The sequence below is a fragment of the Aphelocoma coerulescens genome, chromosome 28, assembly GCF_041296385.1.
Source record: "Aphelocoma coerulescens isolate FSJ_1873_10779 chromosome 28, UR_Acoe_1.0, whole genome shotgun sequence".
Lineage (NCBI taxonomy): Eukaryota > Metazoa > Chordata > Aves > Passeriformes > Corvidae > Aphelocoma > Aphelocoma coerulescens.
Genome location: NC_091041.1, coordinates 3,202,556 through 3,217,181, shown reverse-complemented (window position 1 = coordinate 3,217,181; position 14,626 = coordinate 3,202,556). Strand labels below are relative to the sequence as shown.

Genomic DNA, 14,626 nt, shown 5'->3' with positions numbered 1-14,626 from the left:
CAGATAACCCTGTGCAGCCCTGGGGATTTCCAGACCACCGTCACACGCTGGTTTCGGGGCTGCTTTGCTTTCTCAGGCTGCAGCTTGGAGCAGGAGGCCCTGCCTCGGGCGCTGCCGCCCTTTTAAAGCTGCTTTGTGGGTTTCTTTTCTTCTCTCTCTCTCTCTTTTTTTTTTTTTTTTTTTTTTTTTTTTTTTTTCCCCAGGTTCCCAGGGCTGGGGATTCAGCTTCTGGCCTCATCCAGAAATCCCCGAGGGTTTCAGATCCCCGCGAGGCCTCTCAATGTCTTGATCTGCTTGAATAGGCATTTTTAACGCGGCCCCGGCTGTCATCGGGGCCTGTTACAGTCACTCAACTGCAGCAACATTGTTCTCCAGGCAGCAGCGCCGGGGACACCTCCCTTATTTCCATACTGCACGGGGGGATTTGGCCACTGGGCCGAGCATCCCACCGGGGCTCGGTGGCCGGAGGTGGCCAATTAGCCCCGCTCGCCCACGGCCCGGCCCTTCATCCCCTCGGCCGCTCTCAGCATCTCCGGCCCGCGGGGCTGCTGGCGCCTGTCCATCTCGGCGGGTCCTGCCGGAGGTGAAGGTGACCCCCTTTTCCTGTGCCAGGGGCTCCCTGGCAACGCCGCCTTTTCTTTGGAAGCGGCCTCCTCCACCCCCTGACGGGGCTCGGGGCTGTGAAAGCCCCGCTGCACTTTTGAACTTGCTGCCGGCGCGTTCAGTGGCTGCGCGGGGCAGCGGCGGCGGCGGGGCCGGGCCCAGCGGGGACCCGGTGCAATTGCCCAGAAGTTATTAATAGGCTGAGGAAGAATGTGATGGGCCGGGGAAAGGGTGAGGAGGGGGGAGAGCGACAGGGAGGGTCAGCGAAAGGGAGACGGGGTGATGAGGGGAGAGGTGGGAGTGGGGGCACGAAGGGGAGACAAAGAGGCAGAGAGACGAGGTGGGCACCAGCACGGGCAGACAGGGGCATGCACAGGCTGGAGATGCGAGTTCCCAGTGCCCTGCACCTTGTGCAGGTGTCTCATGGGTGGCCGTGCTGCGGGAAAGGTGTCTGAGCCCGGTGCTGGGGGATGGAGAGGACGGAGGGACCAGGCCTGGGAGTCCAGTCCTTGGCAAGGCATCCCTCTCCCCGGATGAAATATTGCTCGGGGTTCATGAGCCAAATTTGCCATCTAGTGGCCCCGGGGACCATTGCAAGAGGGAGCGACGAGGCAGCCGCGGCCGTGGGAGAAAGCACTGCCCATCATCTTCTCAGAGACAAACCCCTGAGTGCTCCTGCTTTTGCTTTGCTCGCAGGGGCCCAAAAGCGGTCCCTGGAGTGACATTACTCTGGTGTGGCTGCGTTGCAGGGAGCCAACCTCAGCCACCCTGCCAGACTTGGTGCTCCCCACAGACAGTCCCTGCAGGCTGGGCCAGGACCCAGACCCACCAAAAGGCTCATCTTGTCACAGTGAGCAGCAAGGTTTAGGGAACAGGAGAGTGTCCCATAGCTGTGAGAGCAACTGTGGGGACAGCCTGGAAAGAACAGCAGTGTCTTTCTCTGAGGCTCTACATCTCTTTGCTCCTGCAAAGGTAACAGCATTTCTATTTAATGTCACAGAATCCTAGAATCCCAGAATACTCTGAGCTGGAAGGACCCTCAGGGATCATCAGTGCAGCCCCTGGCCCTGCACAGACACCCCAACAACCCCACCCTGGGCATCCCTGAGAGCGCTGTCCAAACGCTCCTGCAGCTCTGGCAGCCTCGGGGCCGGGACCATTCCCTGGGGAGCCTGGGCAGTGCCCAGCAGCCTCGGGGGGAAGAACCTTTCCCTGAGCTCCATGCCCAGCCCTGACCCAGCTCCAGCCGTTCCCTGGGCTCCTGTCCCTGTCCCAGAGCAGAGCTCAGCCCCTGCCCCTCCGCCTCCCCTCGGGAGGAGCTGCAGCCCCCAGGAGCCTCCCCTCAGTCTCCTCTGCTCCAGCTGAACGAGCCAAGTGCCCTCAGCCGCTCCTCAGACCCTTCCCCAGCTCCGTGTCCCTCCTTTGGACACTCTCCAACAGCTTTGGCCCCTTCAGATCTTGTGGTGCCCAGAGTGCCCCCAGCACTGGAGGTGAGGCTGCCCCGGTGCAGAGCAGAGCGGGACAATCCCCTCCTTCAGCCAGCTTTGACCATCCTGGCTCCTTACCTCATCTTGCCCCCAGACAGCCCTTCCAGAAAGTGGAGGAGTCTCCAAGTTACCTTTGTGGCCTTTGGAGACTGTCAGAGCTGGGGAGGAACAAGGGTCACTGGGGGTTGAGGAGGGGGAAGAGCCTGGGGCAGAGCACCCTCGGCCCTGGGCTAGCAGAGCCTCTTTTGGCCTGTCACCCAGGATTTCTCTTTATAAACAGCTCTCCCTAAGTCAGAGAGAGCTTTGGCCACCCTGTCTGTGGGAGTGACTGGCAGATGAGAGGATGTGGTGCAGTCAGAAGAAAAAAAAGCTTCAGTATAAGTCAGTGTCCACAGCTTTAATGGACAGCTCTCCTGAGCAAGACCACATATATCAATAAATAGAGTTAATAATAATAATTAGAGCAGCCCCAACAAACCCAGCTGTCACCAGTTTGGCTTCAGTGTACTTCGCTGTGCCCTTGTCAGCAAGGGGTGCTGGTGCTTGACTAAGACAGAGGATACAGAAGCAGCACCGTGTCCCTCCCCTCCTCGTGGGGATCTGCTGGAGGAAAATCTCCAGCTCCTTGAACACCAGTCTGGGCAGAGCCTTCCAAGGCACCTGTGGGCTCCCACCCTGCTTCATGCCCAGCATCGCGAGGCCTCAGCTGCTCCCTGCCCCCTCCGCTACCACGCTGCCCCTGCCCGAGGAACAGGAACGCAGCCGAGATATTCCCCAGGGTGAGCATCACACACCCCACACCCCAGGGAGGCCTGAGGGCACCCAGCTCTAGCACTGCTTGTGGGGCTCCTCCAGGGTGACGTAGGGCACCACGACAGGCCACGAGTCGCTGGGCCAGTATTCCAGCTTCGGCTTGAATGAGGGCATCTCGTAGCTGACGTTGAAGTAGATGACCAGCGGGCAGCAGTACAGCAGGGACATGGCTATCAGCACGTGCCTGCCAAGGAAACCAAAAAGCTGTGTTTGCCTGCTGCCATGGTCACCCTGAGGCTGCAGCCTCCAAAGGTCCCATGAGGGCTGCAGGGAGCATGGGTCCTGCAGGGTTTGTGCCTACAGGGAAATCCAGGCAGAGCTCCGTGAGCTGGGCTGGGGACAATTCCTGGTGCAGAGGGGCTGAGGTGACATAGGGGACTCACTCCAACCATTCCTTGTTTCCTGGCTGAGTTGTCTGTCCCAGCCATCCCAGTGCTTTGTGAGGATGGATCTGAGTGTGCAGCACTTGGACAGGCCCAAACAAAGCCCTGCCTTTCAGTTTGGCTGTTAAAATATTTCCAAGGACATTGCGCTTCACACAGCGCCCTGGGAGCAGCCACGGCCCTTTGAGACCCAGCTGCCCGCCTGGGGGGACTCCTGGAACACTTTCCCTTGCAAAACAGTGCTTGGCTGGTGTGGAGGAGGAGAGGGACATGAAACAGTGGTTAGGGCTGAATCCTTGGGCTGAGTGAGGAGCAGCACCAATAGTGACAGGAGAGGGGCAGAGGGTGGGGAAATAATGCAGCTGAGTGTCTCATCTCGGCTGCTGTTTCTCTGCCCTGGACATTTCAGCCCTGGAAATGTTTGGGCTGGGGTTCCTGGAGCCCTTACCAGAAGCTGTGGAAGTAGGGGAAGTTGATGGCCTGCCAGAGCCAGCAGAGCCACCGGTCACTGATCCAGCTGGTGATGGCCAGTGCCCACCACATCACCATGACCGCGGCCATCCGGTGAACCCGCTTGTCATTGCACCTGGAAGACACAGCGAGGGACAAGGAGCAGAGTAATTGTGTTGGAAGGAAAGGGAGTTTTAAAGAGGGCTGGTTCCTGCCTGCACATGCAGCAGTGCAAACCCCAGCAAGTTCCTTCTGGAGAGTATTCCTCAGAATTCCACAGGAACGGGGCAAGTGCGACTCTGGGTGTGAGGATGATGCTGGGAAATGCCAGTGCACTCTTGTCTTTGTCTCCAGATCCTGGTGGGTTCTCCCAGCCCCACACTAGTTCCCAAATGCCCCACAAAGGGGAAGGAGCTGCAGAGATGGCAGCTGAGGGGGAGAATCATGGAACCATAGAACTGTAAAGGTTGGAAGAGACCTTTAAGATCGTCACGTCCAACTGTTAACCTAGCACCACCACCATGTTCAGCACTAAGCCCTGTCCTCAAGTGCCACATCCACAGGCTTTTTGGAAACTTCCAGGGATGATGCCTCCACCATGGTCCCATGGATTGTCCCCACTCTGCACGGCCACGTGGGCCAGGTGCCCTTCTTATACCCCACTGCCCACTGTCCTGCCTGGGCCTCTGCCTGGTCCCTCCCCAGTACACGTGGCTGCTGAAGACTCGGGCTCAATTCACTGTTGTGGACAGAGTCACTGCCCAACAGGAGCACAGCTGGACCTGCAGGTAACCCCTGAGCCCCCTCCTTACTTCTTGAGCTCCCGCCAGGTCATGTAGAGCAGGTGGAAGGCGATGCAGTTGAGCGCGTAGGCATTGAGGGTCGGCTTGACGAACGACATCAAAGTGCTGATCACGGTGGTGGTGCCAGTCAGCCAGAAGAAATGCCTCCTGAGGGGAATTGGGGTGAGTGTCAGTACCCCCAGGGCTCACAGGACGGGAGGGTAAGGATGGGAAAGGTCCTGCTCCTGTCCTGAGAGGGGAAAAGCTTCTCCAGCACCTCCTGTCTGTTTGCACTAGGCTGACCTCAGTGTCTGTGGGGTCCTGGCAGGAAGGTTGAGGCAGCAGCCCCCAGTGGGTCCGTGAGAGACCCGAAGCAAAGCCCAGAAGGCGGCTCCTGCACTTCCGTGGTGATGCCAGGGCTGAGGCAAAGGCTCTTCACAGGCAAGGGCTGCCAGGCAGGACTGTGCAAACACACCGATTTGGGCTTGATGAGCAACAATAGGGCTCAGAGGGGCCTTTCACATGCAAATCCCTTCTCAAGACCCTTCCCTCTCCCCCTGCCACGGTGAACTCCTGGTGACCTCCTGTTCGGCATGGGAAGAGCAGATTTGGAGCAGGTCTTTGCAAGGCTTCTGACCCGGCTGGCTCCAGCCAGGAGGGGACATCCTCTGAGTAAAGCCCTGCTAGGTTCCCGTTTCTGCTGGTCCATGCTCTCCCCGTGCCCCCATCCTTTCTGCTGAGCTCCTCCAGCCCAGCCAGCCCTCCTTGAAATGAGGGGTGTAACAAGTCCTATGAGAAACCCCCTCAGCCTTCAGGGAAAGCTCTCTGCGGATGGCAGAGGATGCTGGAACAGATTGACAGCACGAGTGATTGAATGGTAATGTTCAGGAACATTTCATTTCCTAATTGATTTTGAAATTCTCCATGCAAAGCTTCCTCTGCAGTGACACAAACACAAACATCTCCAGCTGAGAGGAGCCCAGCACAGGAGGGTTTTGACTTTTCCTCTGTCAGCACCAAAAGAAGGAGGGCCTGGTCCTAAAGCCCTTCAGTGACCTCAGAGCTGACTCCTTGCAGGGGAATCGGGGGATCTATGGGTCCCACACCTCAGTGTCAGTGTTCCATCCCTCCCCTCAGAGCCTGCACCATGTCCCTCTGGCTCATACCTGGTCTTGATGCACTTGGGGAAGTAACACTGTGGGTACCAGAAGGAATAAGCCACAGCCAGCGTCCAGAGGATGGAGAGCTCATCCAAGAGCTGTCCCACGTAGCTCAGGGTCATGTGGAAGTACATGGAGAAGAGACCTGCAAGGAGCAAGGACACCTTGAGATGGCAAAGCTCCATCCAACTTGAGATGGCAAAGTTCCATCCTCCCACAAGCCCTGGGAGGTTCTTGGGGGCCATTCCTGAAGATACACCATTCCTGAAGAGCAGGGCATGGATTTTGGTGTTCAGGGAGGCCAGACTGAGTCAGTCCACTCACACTGTGGGGATTTACAGGGCTGGAAGCTGCATATCCACAGCTGGCAGGAACCATGGGCTGCAGGCTTCAAATAGACCTGATTGCTTGGTTGCCCACCCAGGTTTTCCCTGTGCTTTGGCCACTGAGACCCTCCAAAGGTCTCATGTTGGGTACTTTGGCAACCTGTCTGATCTTCCCACAGCCCTGGCACCCACCTACGAGGAGGAGCAGCCCCGAGACGAAGTAGAGGGGCACGGCCCTCTTCTGGCAGTACTGCCGGTTCAGGTACAGCAGCGCAGGAGACAGGATGAAGAAGCTCACATTGCTGATCTGGAAAACAAGAGGCACACTCAGCTTCTTGCACGGTCCTGGGCAAGCCCCATCCCACCTCGTGCCTCAGTGTCTCGGTGTGTGAGGATCCTGATCGTCAGCGGAGAGCCTCGTGTGGAAGCAGGGGTTGCTCCTGGCACAGGGAGAGGGGAGAGGGGTTTCTCCAGAAGCCAGGCTGGAGCTGGCAGGGAGGCTCTTGCTGTGCCAGCAGTGGCTGCAGACACCTCTGCTCTTGCTCTGGGGCCAGCAAGCCCAGGCTGAGCTGCTGTGTCCCTTTTGGGTGATGCTGGTTTATCTTCAGCTGCCCAGTGCCTCCAAGCAACTCCTCTGTTTGCAGCCATCTCCCTCTCCTCTCAACCCAGACCCTCCAGGAGCTGCCTGGACGGCTCCTGACCCTTCCAGCCAGCAGTGATTCCCCTGTGAGGGCTTGGAAGGGTGTGAGGAGCTCGGCCAGCACAGCAAGGCATGGTCAGCAAAACATCCTGAACTGGAAGTGGGTGTGGTGGAGAGCAGCAGGACATCAGGAGGTGGGAACAGGCAGGAGTGAGGTGACATCCTGTGGTGTCAGGTGTGAAGCCACCTGGCCTGGGGAAGGGAGGTGTTCTGGACACTGGTAATTACATGAGGTCATAAACCTCCTCTGAACACACCTGGCAAATGAACACAGAGGAATTATTCTGCTCTGGTTTCCAACGCTGCAAAATTCCTTCTCTGATGGACTTGGATTTGTCTGGGGTGGAGGGGATGGCTCTGGGGCTCTGCCTCTTGCTGGACTGGCTGAAGGTGCCAGTGCTTCAGGGAGAGGAGATGCTGATGGGCCAAATCTGGGAGCTGGAGAGGACCAACGAGTGCCCAAACCTGGACCTGTCTGCTGGGCCAGGCCCCCTCCACCCTGCAGCACGGGGGAGGGAAACCTGAACTAATTTAATTGCCCTTTGTGGCTTCTTACCCTCCCTTTTTCACCTGACTTTGCAAGCTCAGGGAAGGGATATCACCGGGGAACGTGGCCTCCCCAGGGAAAATCGTTCTTGCTTATGAAAGGTTGGGATTGTGGCGCTGCATTTACCTGCCAGACAGCTCTTTGGGGCTCTGGAGCCATCTGCTGAGTGCCATTTGGCAAACCACCAGGGTGACTTTTATCTCAGCCTCACAATCCTTTTCCTTTCATCTCCCAGCTCGATGCTGACCCAGACCCCACGCTTGGAATTTGGCATCCACAGCTGGAGCCTCCCCTCCTCAGCAGCACCAGGTAAACGGCAAAATCAGCTCTGGGCTTGTGGTGTCCCCTGGGATCCCCGCTTATGGTAACAGGGCTGCAAATCACCGGGATGTTGTCATCTCTCTGGAACACACCCTCTGGTATTCCAGAGGGAAACACAATTCACGCCTAATGTGAGGTCTCTATTCCCTTAAACACCGCAGATTCATCTTGATTTTCACTAAGGCCTCCATGAGACAAGTTGATGCTCCCATTAGCAGCAGTTCTCAGGCCGAATGGATCGGTTTTCCATAGATGCTTAGAGCCAAATCCAGGCCTATTCCCATTCCAGCCATGAAAAGAGAAGTGCTGCTCCCACTTGCACCCTCGAGGTCAAATTGTTCAGAAACGACCGAGAAATCAAACCATGTGTTCAAGCGACGACTACGCTTCAAACATTTCTTTTCCCGTGAAATGATTAAGGAGGCTTTTGGAAGGCAGGCAGGGATAGCAAGGAGAGGGAAAACGCTTGGGGAAAAGGCAGGAGAGTGCAAGTGCCAGCACGCACGGCAGTGAGGAAACGCGGGAGAGCTCCGGATCCCTGAGCACCGGGCATTGCAACAGTGCCATTAATTACATGATAGCTGCGTTATCACTTCATTAATTCAGGACGAGATGTGCAAGATCAGATTGCAGAGGGGAGGGATAACCGGGGGAACCGAGCCAACAGGGTCAGGAAGATAACAGGGATTCCTTGCAGAGCAGCCAAGCTGGGAGCTTAGGGGACAGCTCCCACCCCCGTGGGGGACATGGGGTTTTCATCACTCGTCGGCTCCAAGCCCTGATTTGTAAACGCTGACTTTCTGTCTTCCCTCTGGGATGTGGAAAGCTCAGTCTCAGGTGTGGGTAGGAGGGTTTTGCTCCCAGTACACCCATTAGCAGTTTTTCTGGAGTTTCTGCTCAGGCTGGGACCCTCTAGCAGAGGTTCTTTTTAAACCTCTCTGGTCACGCTGGCCAGGAGGCAGCAGCTCCCTCTGCCCGGGGTGTCGGGGAGATAAGGGAGTGGTGATGGAGCCAAGGTGTGACAGGACGTGTGAGAACCCCCCTGCCTGAGCTCCCAGCCTGTCCCACTCCTCAGCAAGTGTGAGTTATTGCTCCAGGTGCCTCAGCTGAGCCCAACTATTTGCTTTTACCAGGAGAGAAGCGAGACTGGGATCAGCAACACGGCTCTAATCCTGGTAGGATCATCCAGAAGAGCCCAACTTGTGCAACTCCAGCCTGGGGCAGAGGGACAGAACCTTCACCTGTGACAGGTGAGACCAGCCTCTGATATGGATTGAGGCAGGAGGTGCTGCTTTGAGCACAGCAGCAGAGGCCTGGGCTGCTCCTCACTCCAGCCAGGCACTTTCTGCAGTGGAAGGAGATTCCTGCAGGGCTCACGGCAGAGAGTTCATTCTCACTCAAAGTGAACGAGCTTTAGCTGACAGAGGAACCCACAGGGCCAGAGACAGAGTGAACACCTCTGAGGCTCTCCAGACCTGTGCAGCAAGTCAGGTCTGCGTTACAGGGGACGAGGCTGCAGGTCCTGACATCACAGTGCCAGTGCTTTGGGGCAGGAAGCAGCAGTTTGGGGAGTGTTTGCAGCATGCTGGGCTGGGCTCCTGAGCACAGCCTTCTGGGCAGGCAAGAGAGCCATGGGATTAGTTAGAGTGTGAGAGGGCCAGGACACCCCACACAGCCCTGCCACTGCCACTGAGCCCTGCTCTGGTGGATCTGCACCCTTTGTTTCACCACTTGAAGCATCCAGGAGCTCTGGTGTGCAGCAGTGTCAGAGTGACACTGCTGAGGTGTGGGTGTCATTACCAGCACCCTGGATCAGTCATTTCAGCAAAGAAACGAGGGTAGAAAGACAAGTCCCTGACTGATGACCCTCCTGGAGCACAATTCTGCTCTCCCCCGAGCAGCCAGAAGACAATAAATTTCTGGGTCACTGAGTCACTATAAATAGAGCTTTGTTGCTGAACTGCATCCAGCCATGAGCCACCATGTATTATTAGGTACTTAAAGGTACTGTTTACATTCTTTTCTCATACCCCCGGTGCTTATTTCTAATAAAAAGCATCCAAGCCAAGCAGGCCTGAGAGAATGTGGCTGGCACAGAGCAATCCCCAGCAGCACATTTGCTTCTGCTGGCACACAGCTGCTCCGCTCCAGCCCTGGGCAGGGCTGGGGAGAAGACATTGAGGAGGATGCTCTGTGAGGAAACTCTGCTGATTTAGTGATCCAGGAGGCTTGGGAAGGAGCTGGCTGGCTTCCCAGCTAGTCTAAAACTCTGGAAAATTGACATTGAGGTAAATATTGGTATAATGAATTCAGGGCGGGCCCGTAAAGCTTGCTGCAGAGAGGCAGCAGTCTGAATATGGGGAACAAATGAATGGGGAGAAGATGCAGGCTGTTAAATTCACACCTGGGATAGTGCCCTGAACCCCAGCTGGATCTGCAGGATGCAGCCAGCAGGGATAGCTACAGATCTCAGCCTGGTCAGATTTCTATAATCCCCCCTTTAGGGCACATCACAAAGAACCTGATCCTGGGGGAGATCCCAGTGCAGGAAGGGGGGTCCCTGTGCTGCTGCAGGGGGTGAGAGCCAGGCAGTGCCAGCCGAGGATGGGACTCAGGCAGTGCCAGCCAGGATGTGCAGGCTGAGGAAGGGGTGATGCCCACGTCAGTGAGGCTCCTGCCCACTTTTGGTGGCAATGTCTGGCCCTGAGCACACTGCAACCTCGGGGCTGTTGTCAGATGCTCAGATAAGGGCAGGTTTTAGGAGGGTTTGCTCATCTGCCACCCCTTGTCTGGACAGGAGGTCACCTGGCAGCCCAAGGCAGGCAGCTGGCATGGCAGGGTTAGATTCCTGCTGCTCAGGAATCACATCCTAAGACACAGGCTGCAGAATTGTTTCCCTCCCTTCCTGCACAGGCACTCTGCTGATCTCCTGAGCCTGGCAAAAAGGACATGATAAGAAGCTTTTTCTCTGCTGAGGAAGAGGTTCCCAGTGTTACATAGAGGAGACAAGGGCAAGTCCAACCACTGGAAAAAAAATCCTGCAGGGTTTGCTTGTCCACATCCCTCTGTCCCTCTGTGTCACACTCGTTTTTATCTGCATGGAAACATCCATTGGAGAGGTTTTCCTCTCCTGGAGGAAAGCTGTGCCGGAGTCCCACACTGTGAGAATTCATCCCAACAAGCCCAGTGGTGTGGTATGGAAACCTGGGAGGTGGCTGTGACTCCTCCATCCAGGGCTGGGCACCCGGGTAAGATTTTCAGGAATAGCCACAGAATTTAGAAAGCTGTGCCACAAAACGGCCCAGGCAGCTGAGAGTTAATGTTTTATGGGAATTAAGAGTGCCTACAAGAGTTAGTCTTGCACCTGGCCACACCAATGGGTGTCCAGCAGAGGAGTTGGACACAGAAGTGCTTTTGAAAGCTCCTGAGATAGCTGTTGGTGTGATAAGGATTCCAAGCTCTTTGCCAGTCTGGGTGTAAACGGTGTCTCAGCTCCAAAGACATTTAAAAAAGCTGCCTTAGGTACCAAACTTATGAGGCAAATTTATCTCCTGGAAGGAATTCAGACCAAAACCAAAACTTTCACTTTCAGCTTTTGTGCTCTTGGTGGAACTCAGCCCCTCTCCGGTGTTAGCACAGAGGCTTTGGGCACTTCCAGCTGCATTTAGAATGGTTTGGGTTGGAAGGGACCTTAAAGATCATCTCCTTCCACCCCTTGCCATGTGCAGGGGTATGTTCCACTCAACCAGGTTGCTCCAAGCCCTGAGATCTGAGATGCTGATGTGAGCATTGAGTGATTTCTGTATCTCCTTGCTCGTTATGCCCTGCTCTGCACCTCTGAGCTCATGCAGCAGCAGCAGTAAACAGCAAACAGCAAAACCACACAGCTGGATGCCACAGGGAAGCAGGATTTGGGCTGGACTGGCAGATCTTTCTTTGTTGAGTGCCTCAAAGAGCAGTGACTACACACAGCCCCTTCCTCTGACACCCTGGCTGGGCAATTAGAGCCTGCAGGACTCGGGCTGGGGAATTATCGTTATTAGAGGTAATTTATTAAAAGCAGGAAATGCTTTAAAAAAAGAGGAAGAGCCATTTCCATGAGAACAAGAACTTCTAGTGTTAGACAGTAATTGCCAAAAGTTGTAAACAAGGCCTGTGGAAAGCTGTAAATCCACATGCCTCACACCCCTGAGAGCCTTTAATTGCTCTGAGGGAGAAGGATGTGCTTGGAGAGGCCGCTTATCTCACAGTGCTCTGCAGGCAGATATGGATGCTCCAGCCATGGCACTGGCACTGGATGCAGCCTGGGTGAGAAAGGATCACGGGAGGTGAAACTGGCTCATGCACCAGCTTCCCTCTGCGCTGAGTTCCGGATTCCCAACCTGCCTGACACGGTTCATGGAAGTGCTGCCTCTTGTTTTGCCACTCCTGTACATTTAGCTCGAGTATATGAGCCCTGTGTGGGACTTACCCCGCTTGGCAGCAGAGCTGCAGGACTGGTATAACAGGATCTCACAGATCTGGGCTGCAAAGGAGCTCTGCCAGAGTTTTCTCACTGGGAATCAACCCCACAGACACACCACAAGCACAGCACGTTTTGGGGAGAGACAGTTGTAAGTCCCGTGATTTACCTGAAGCTCAGAACACGCTCCCCATATCAGCACCCTCCAGCACCAGGAAGTTCAAAGGAGTGAGGAGAAGGAAAGGAAACAGGGATGTCCCATCCTATGTGGATCCCAAAAGCAGCTCCTGGGTGCCTGGAGCCGGCCCCAGCCTCCCTCAGCCACTCACGGTGTTGTAGTACTCAGCAATCACCGCCGAGCGCACGAAGTTGCTCTCACACCAATCCACCTCAGCACTCTGGTAGGAAAATATGCTCGGCATCGTCGGGCACCTTGGGGAAAGGAGAGGATCAGGTCAGTGGTGTGCACGGGGAAGGGAAGGGAAGGGAAGGGAAGGGAAGGGAAGGGAAGGGAAGGGAAGGGAAGGGAAGGGAAGGGAAGGCTGCACACCCAAAGGGGACCCCACTGCTCACGCGTGTGGCACCAGCCAGCCCAGCACAGCCTTACCCAGCTACCAAGGACTCATCCTCTTCCCAACACACATCTTATTGCAGAACAGTTCTTCTCTCCCCTCGATGCAGGAGTTGCAAATCGCCCCAGAAAATGCTCTCAGACTCTGAGGGTGGTCCCCAAGCCATGGCATTAACACCTCTCGTCAGGTGCCGTCGCTGCCACACGGCGCTTTCCCATTTCAGCCCAGTCCTTGTCACCCCGTCTTCTCCCTTCTCCTCACTTTCTTTATGACTCAGACCTTCCTGCCAGGAGGACTTCCCTGTGCTCTGAGTTACCTCTGGGGAGTGGACAACCCTACAGAGGTTGGTGCTCATTGGCTCTGTTCTCCGCAGTCGTTCCTCAGCATCTTCCCGAGGGCTGGAACTCAGCTCATGGGAGCTCAGCCCAGGAGCACCAGCGCAGACCCTGGGCATTACTGGAGTCCTGGGGCACTGGGAGTGCTGGGAGGTGCCTCTTCACTCTGAACTGGATTTCACTTGGAGTGCACTCCCCAGCAATCTCCATCCTGATTTCCCAGTGACAGGGATCGCAGTTTGACACCTCCAGAGGGTTCTCCTCTGCCAGACCCGGCCTCTGGTAGTGGCAGAAGCCACAGCTACAAATGGAATTCCAAAAAATAAAGATAATCTAACCTTCTGCCTGGTTTTCTTCCCCCTGTTAAAGATTTTCCTGTCCTCATTGCTTCTCAGCACTCTTTCATTAATTTGAAAAACCAGAAGTTCTGATTCTATTTTGATCAGAAGTTTCCTATTTGGTGGGGTTTTTTTTCAGATCCTTGAGACTTTAGAGCTGTTTTTGAAGATGGGCACCAACCTTAGAGGCATCTGGAAGCACCACCAAACCCACAGTAGCTGGATTTTTGGTACAAAACAGAGACAGAAATTCCCTGGAGCTGAGCAGTTCTGTCCCTGGATGTAGACCTGTCCGTACTGCTCCAGCTCTGCAGAGTGAGCAGGTTTGGGGTGACACCAGGCAGGTGCTGAGGTGACACCGCTTCAGTGGCACCTCTGAGCTCCCGAGGCACTGGTGGCAAACAGCTTTCTTTGCTTCTCTTTGAAAGTCTTTTCAGCTCTAACACAGGGAAGGGAGGTTTATCCCAAACCCACTCATCAGCTGATGTTCTTGAGGAGAAACTCCCTGTTTGCAGCGGGGTGAGCTGAGCCAGCACCGTGCCCAGCAGTCCCCGTGGGTGTGCAGCGGGGTGAGGCTCCCACAGCTTCCTCTGCCTCCCTTCCCGAGCAGTTCAAAGGGAGAAAACACAGGAGGGTGACACCAATGAGCTCTTCTGCAGCTCCTGCTCCGACCAGACGAACCGACTCGGGGGTGAACCTCCACTGTGCCTTTAGAACTACAAGTTAACAATGGCATCTCCTTAATCCCAGCTGGCTGCTTCCCAGAGGAGCTGAGATCACAGCTACAGCAGGCAAATAAAATCGGCGGCAGGCAGAAGGGTTTGAAGGCTGACTCTTCGTGCTGCGTTTCCATGTGCTCCTTCACACCACAGGGACTCTCTCCTCATCCCTCATCGCTTCTACAGCGAGGCAAGGTGAAAAAAGAATCGGACCCAGGATGGCAAGTCCCACCTCATGGCTGAAGAGATGTCAGTTGAGAGATGGTGAAGGGATGGGGAGACAGAAGAAGAAGAAGAAGGAGCAGAAAAATGGAAGCAGTGATGGAGCACCCAGCACTGGCTGCTCGTGTCTCCTCCCAGCCTGGCTTACCTGTGATCCCTGGATGGACCAGCACTGCTTCCACACGCTCCAGAAGCTCCAAGGTTTCCAGCAAAGCCGGAGCAGCAACCTGCCCTGCTGCTCTAGCTCCGAAGGAGTGCCCACAGTGTGAGCTCACCGCCAGAAAATCCCCTCGCTCCGTCCCTAGGGAAAGCGTCGGGATGGGACAGGAGCCATGTGCACCCTCCAGGCAAAGCTGGGCCCCAACAGGAAACATATTGGCTGGAGGGGTTTATATCCATGCCCCTG

The 14,626-nt window shown here is 55.7% G+C and overlaps 1 protein-coding gene across 2 annotated transcripts; it reads right to left on the bottom strand.

The window, feature by feature from the left end:
* Nucleotides 1-2,524: 2,524 nt before the first annotated feature.
* ACER1 (alkaline ceramidase 1) lies at nucleotides 2,525-14,626 on the bottom strand. 2 transcript variants are annotated; one of them, XM_068997220.1, is made up of 7 exons: nucleotides 14,369-14,626; nucleotides 12,364-12,466; nucleotides 6,197-6,311; nucleotides 5,685-5,823; nucleotides 4,549-4,686; nucleotides 3,735-3,872; nucleotides 2,525-3,087 (listed from the first exon to the last, which is right to left on the bottom strand). In XM_068997220.1, the coding sequence occupies exons 2-7, from the start codon at nucleotides 12,454-12,456 to the stop codon at nucleotides 2,919-2,921; spliced, it is 792 nt and encodes a 263-aa protein (XP_068853321.1). In that variant the 5' UTR covers nucleotides 12,457-12,466; nucleotides 14,369-14,626; the 3' UTR covers nucleotides 2,525-2,918. The 2 variants fall into 2 exon arrangements, with proteins under 2 accessions (XP_068853321.1, XP_068853320.1); XM_068997219.1 differs by lacking the exon at nucleotides 14,369-14,626 and adding an exon at nucleotides 12,642-12,828.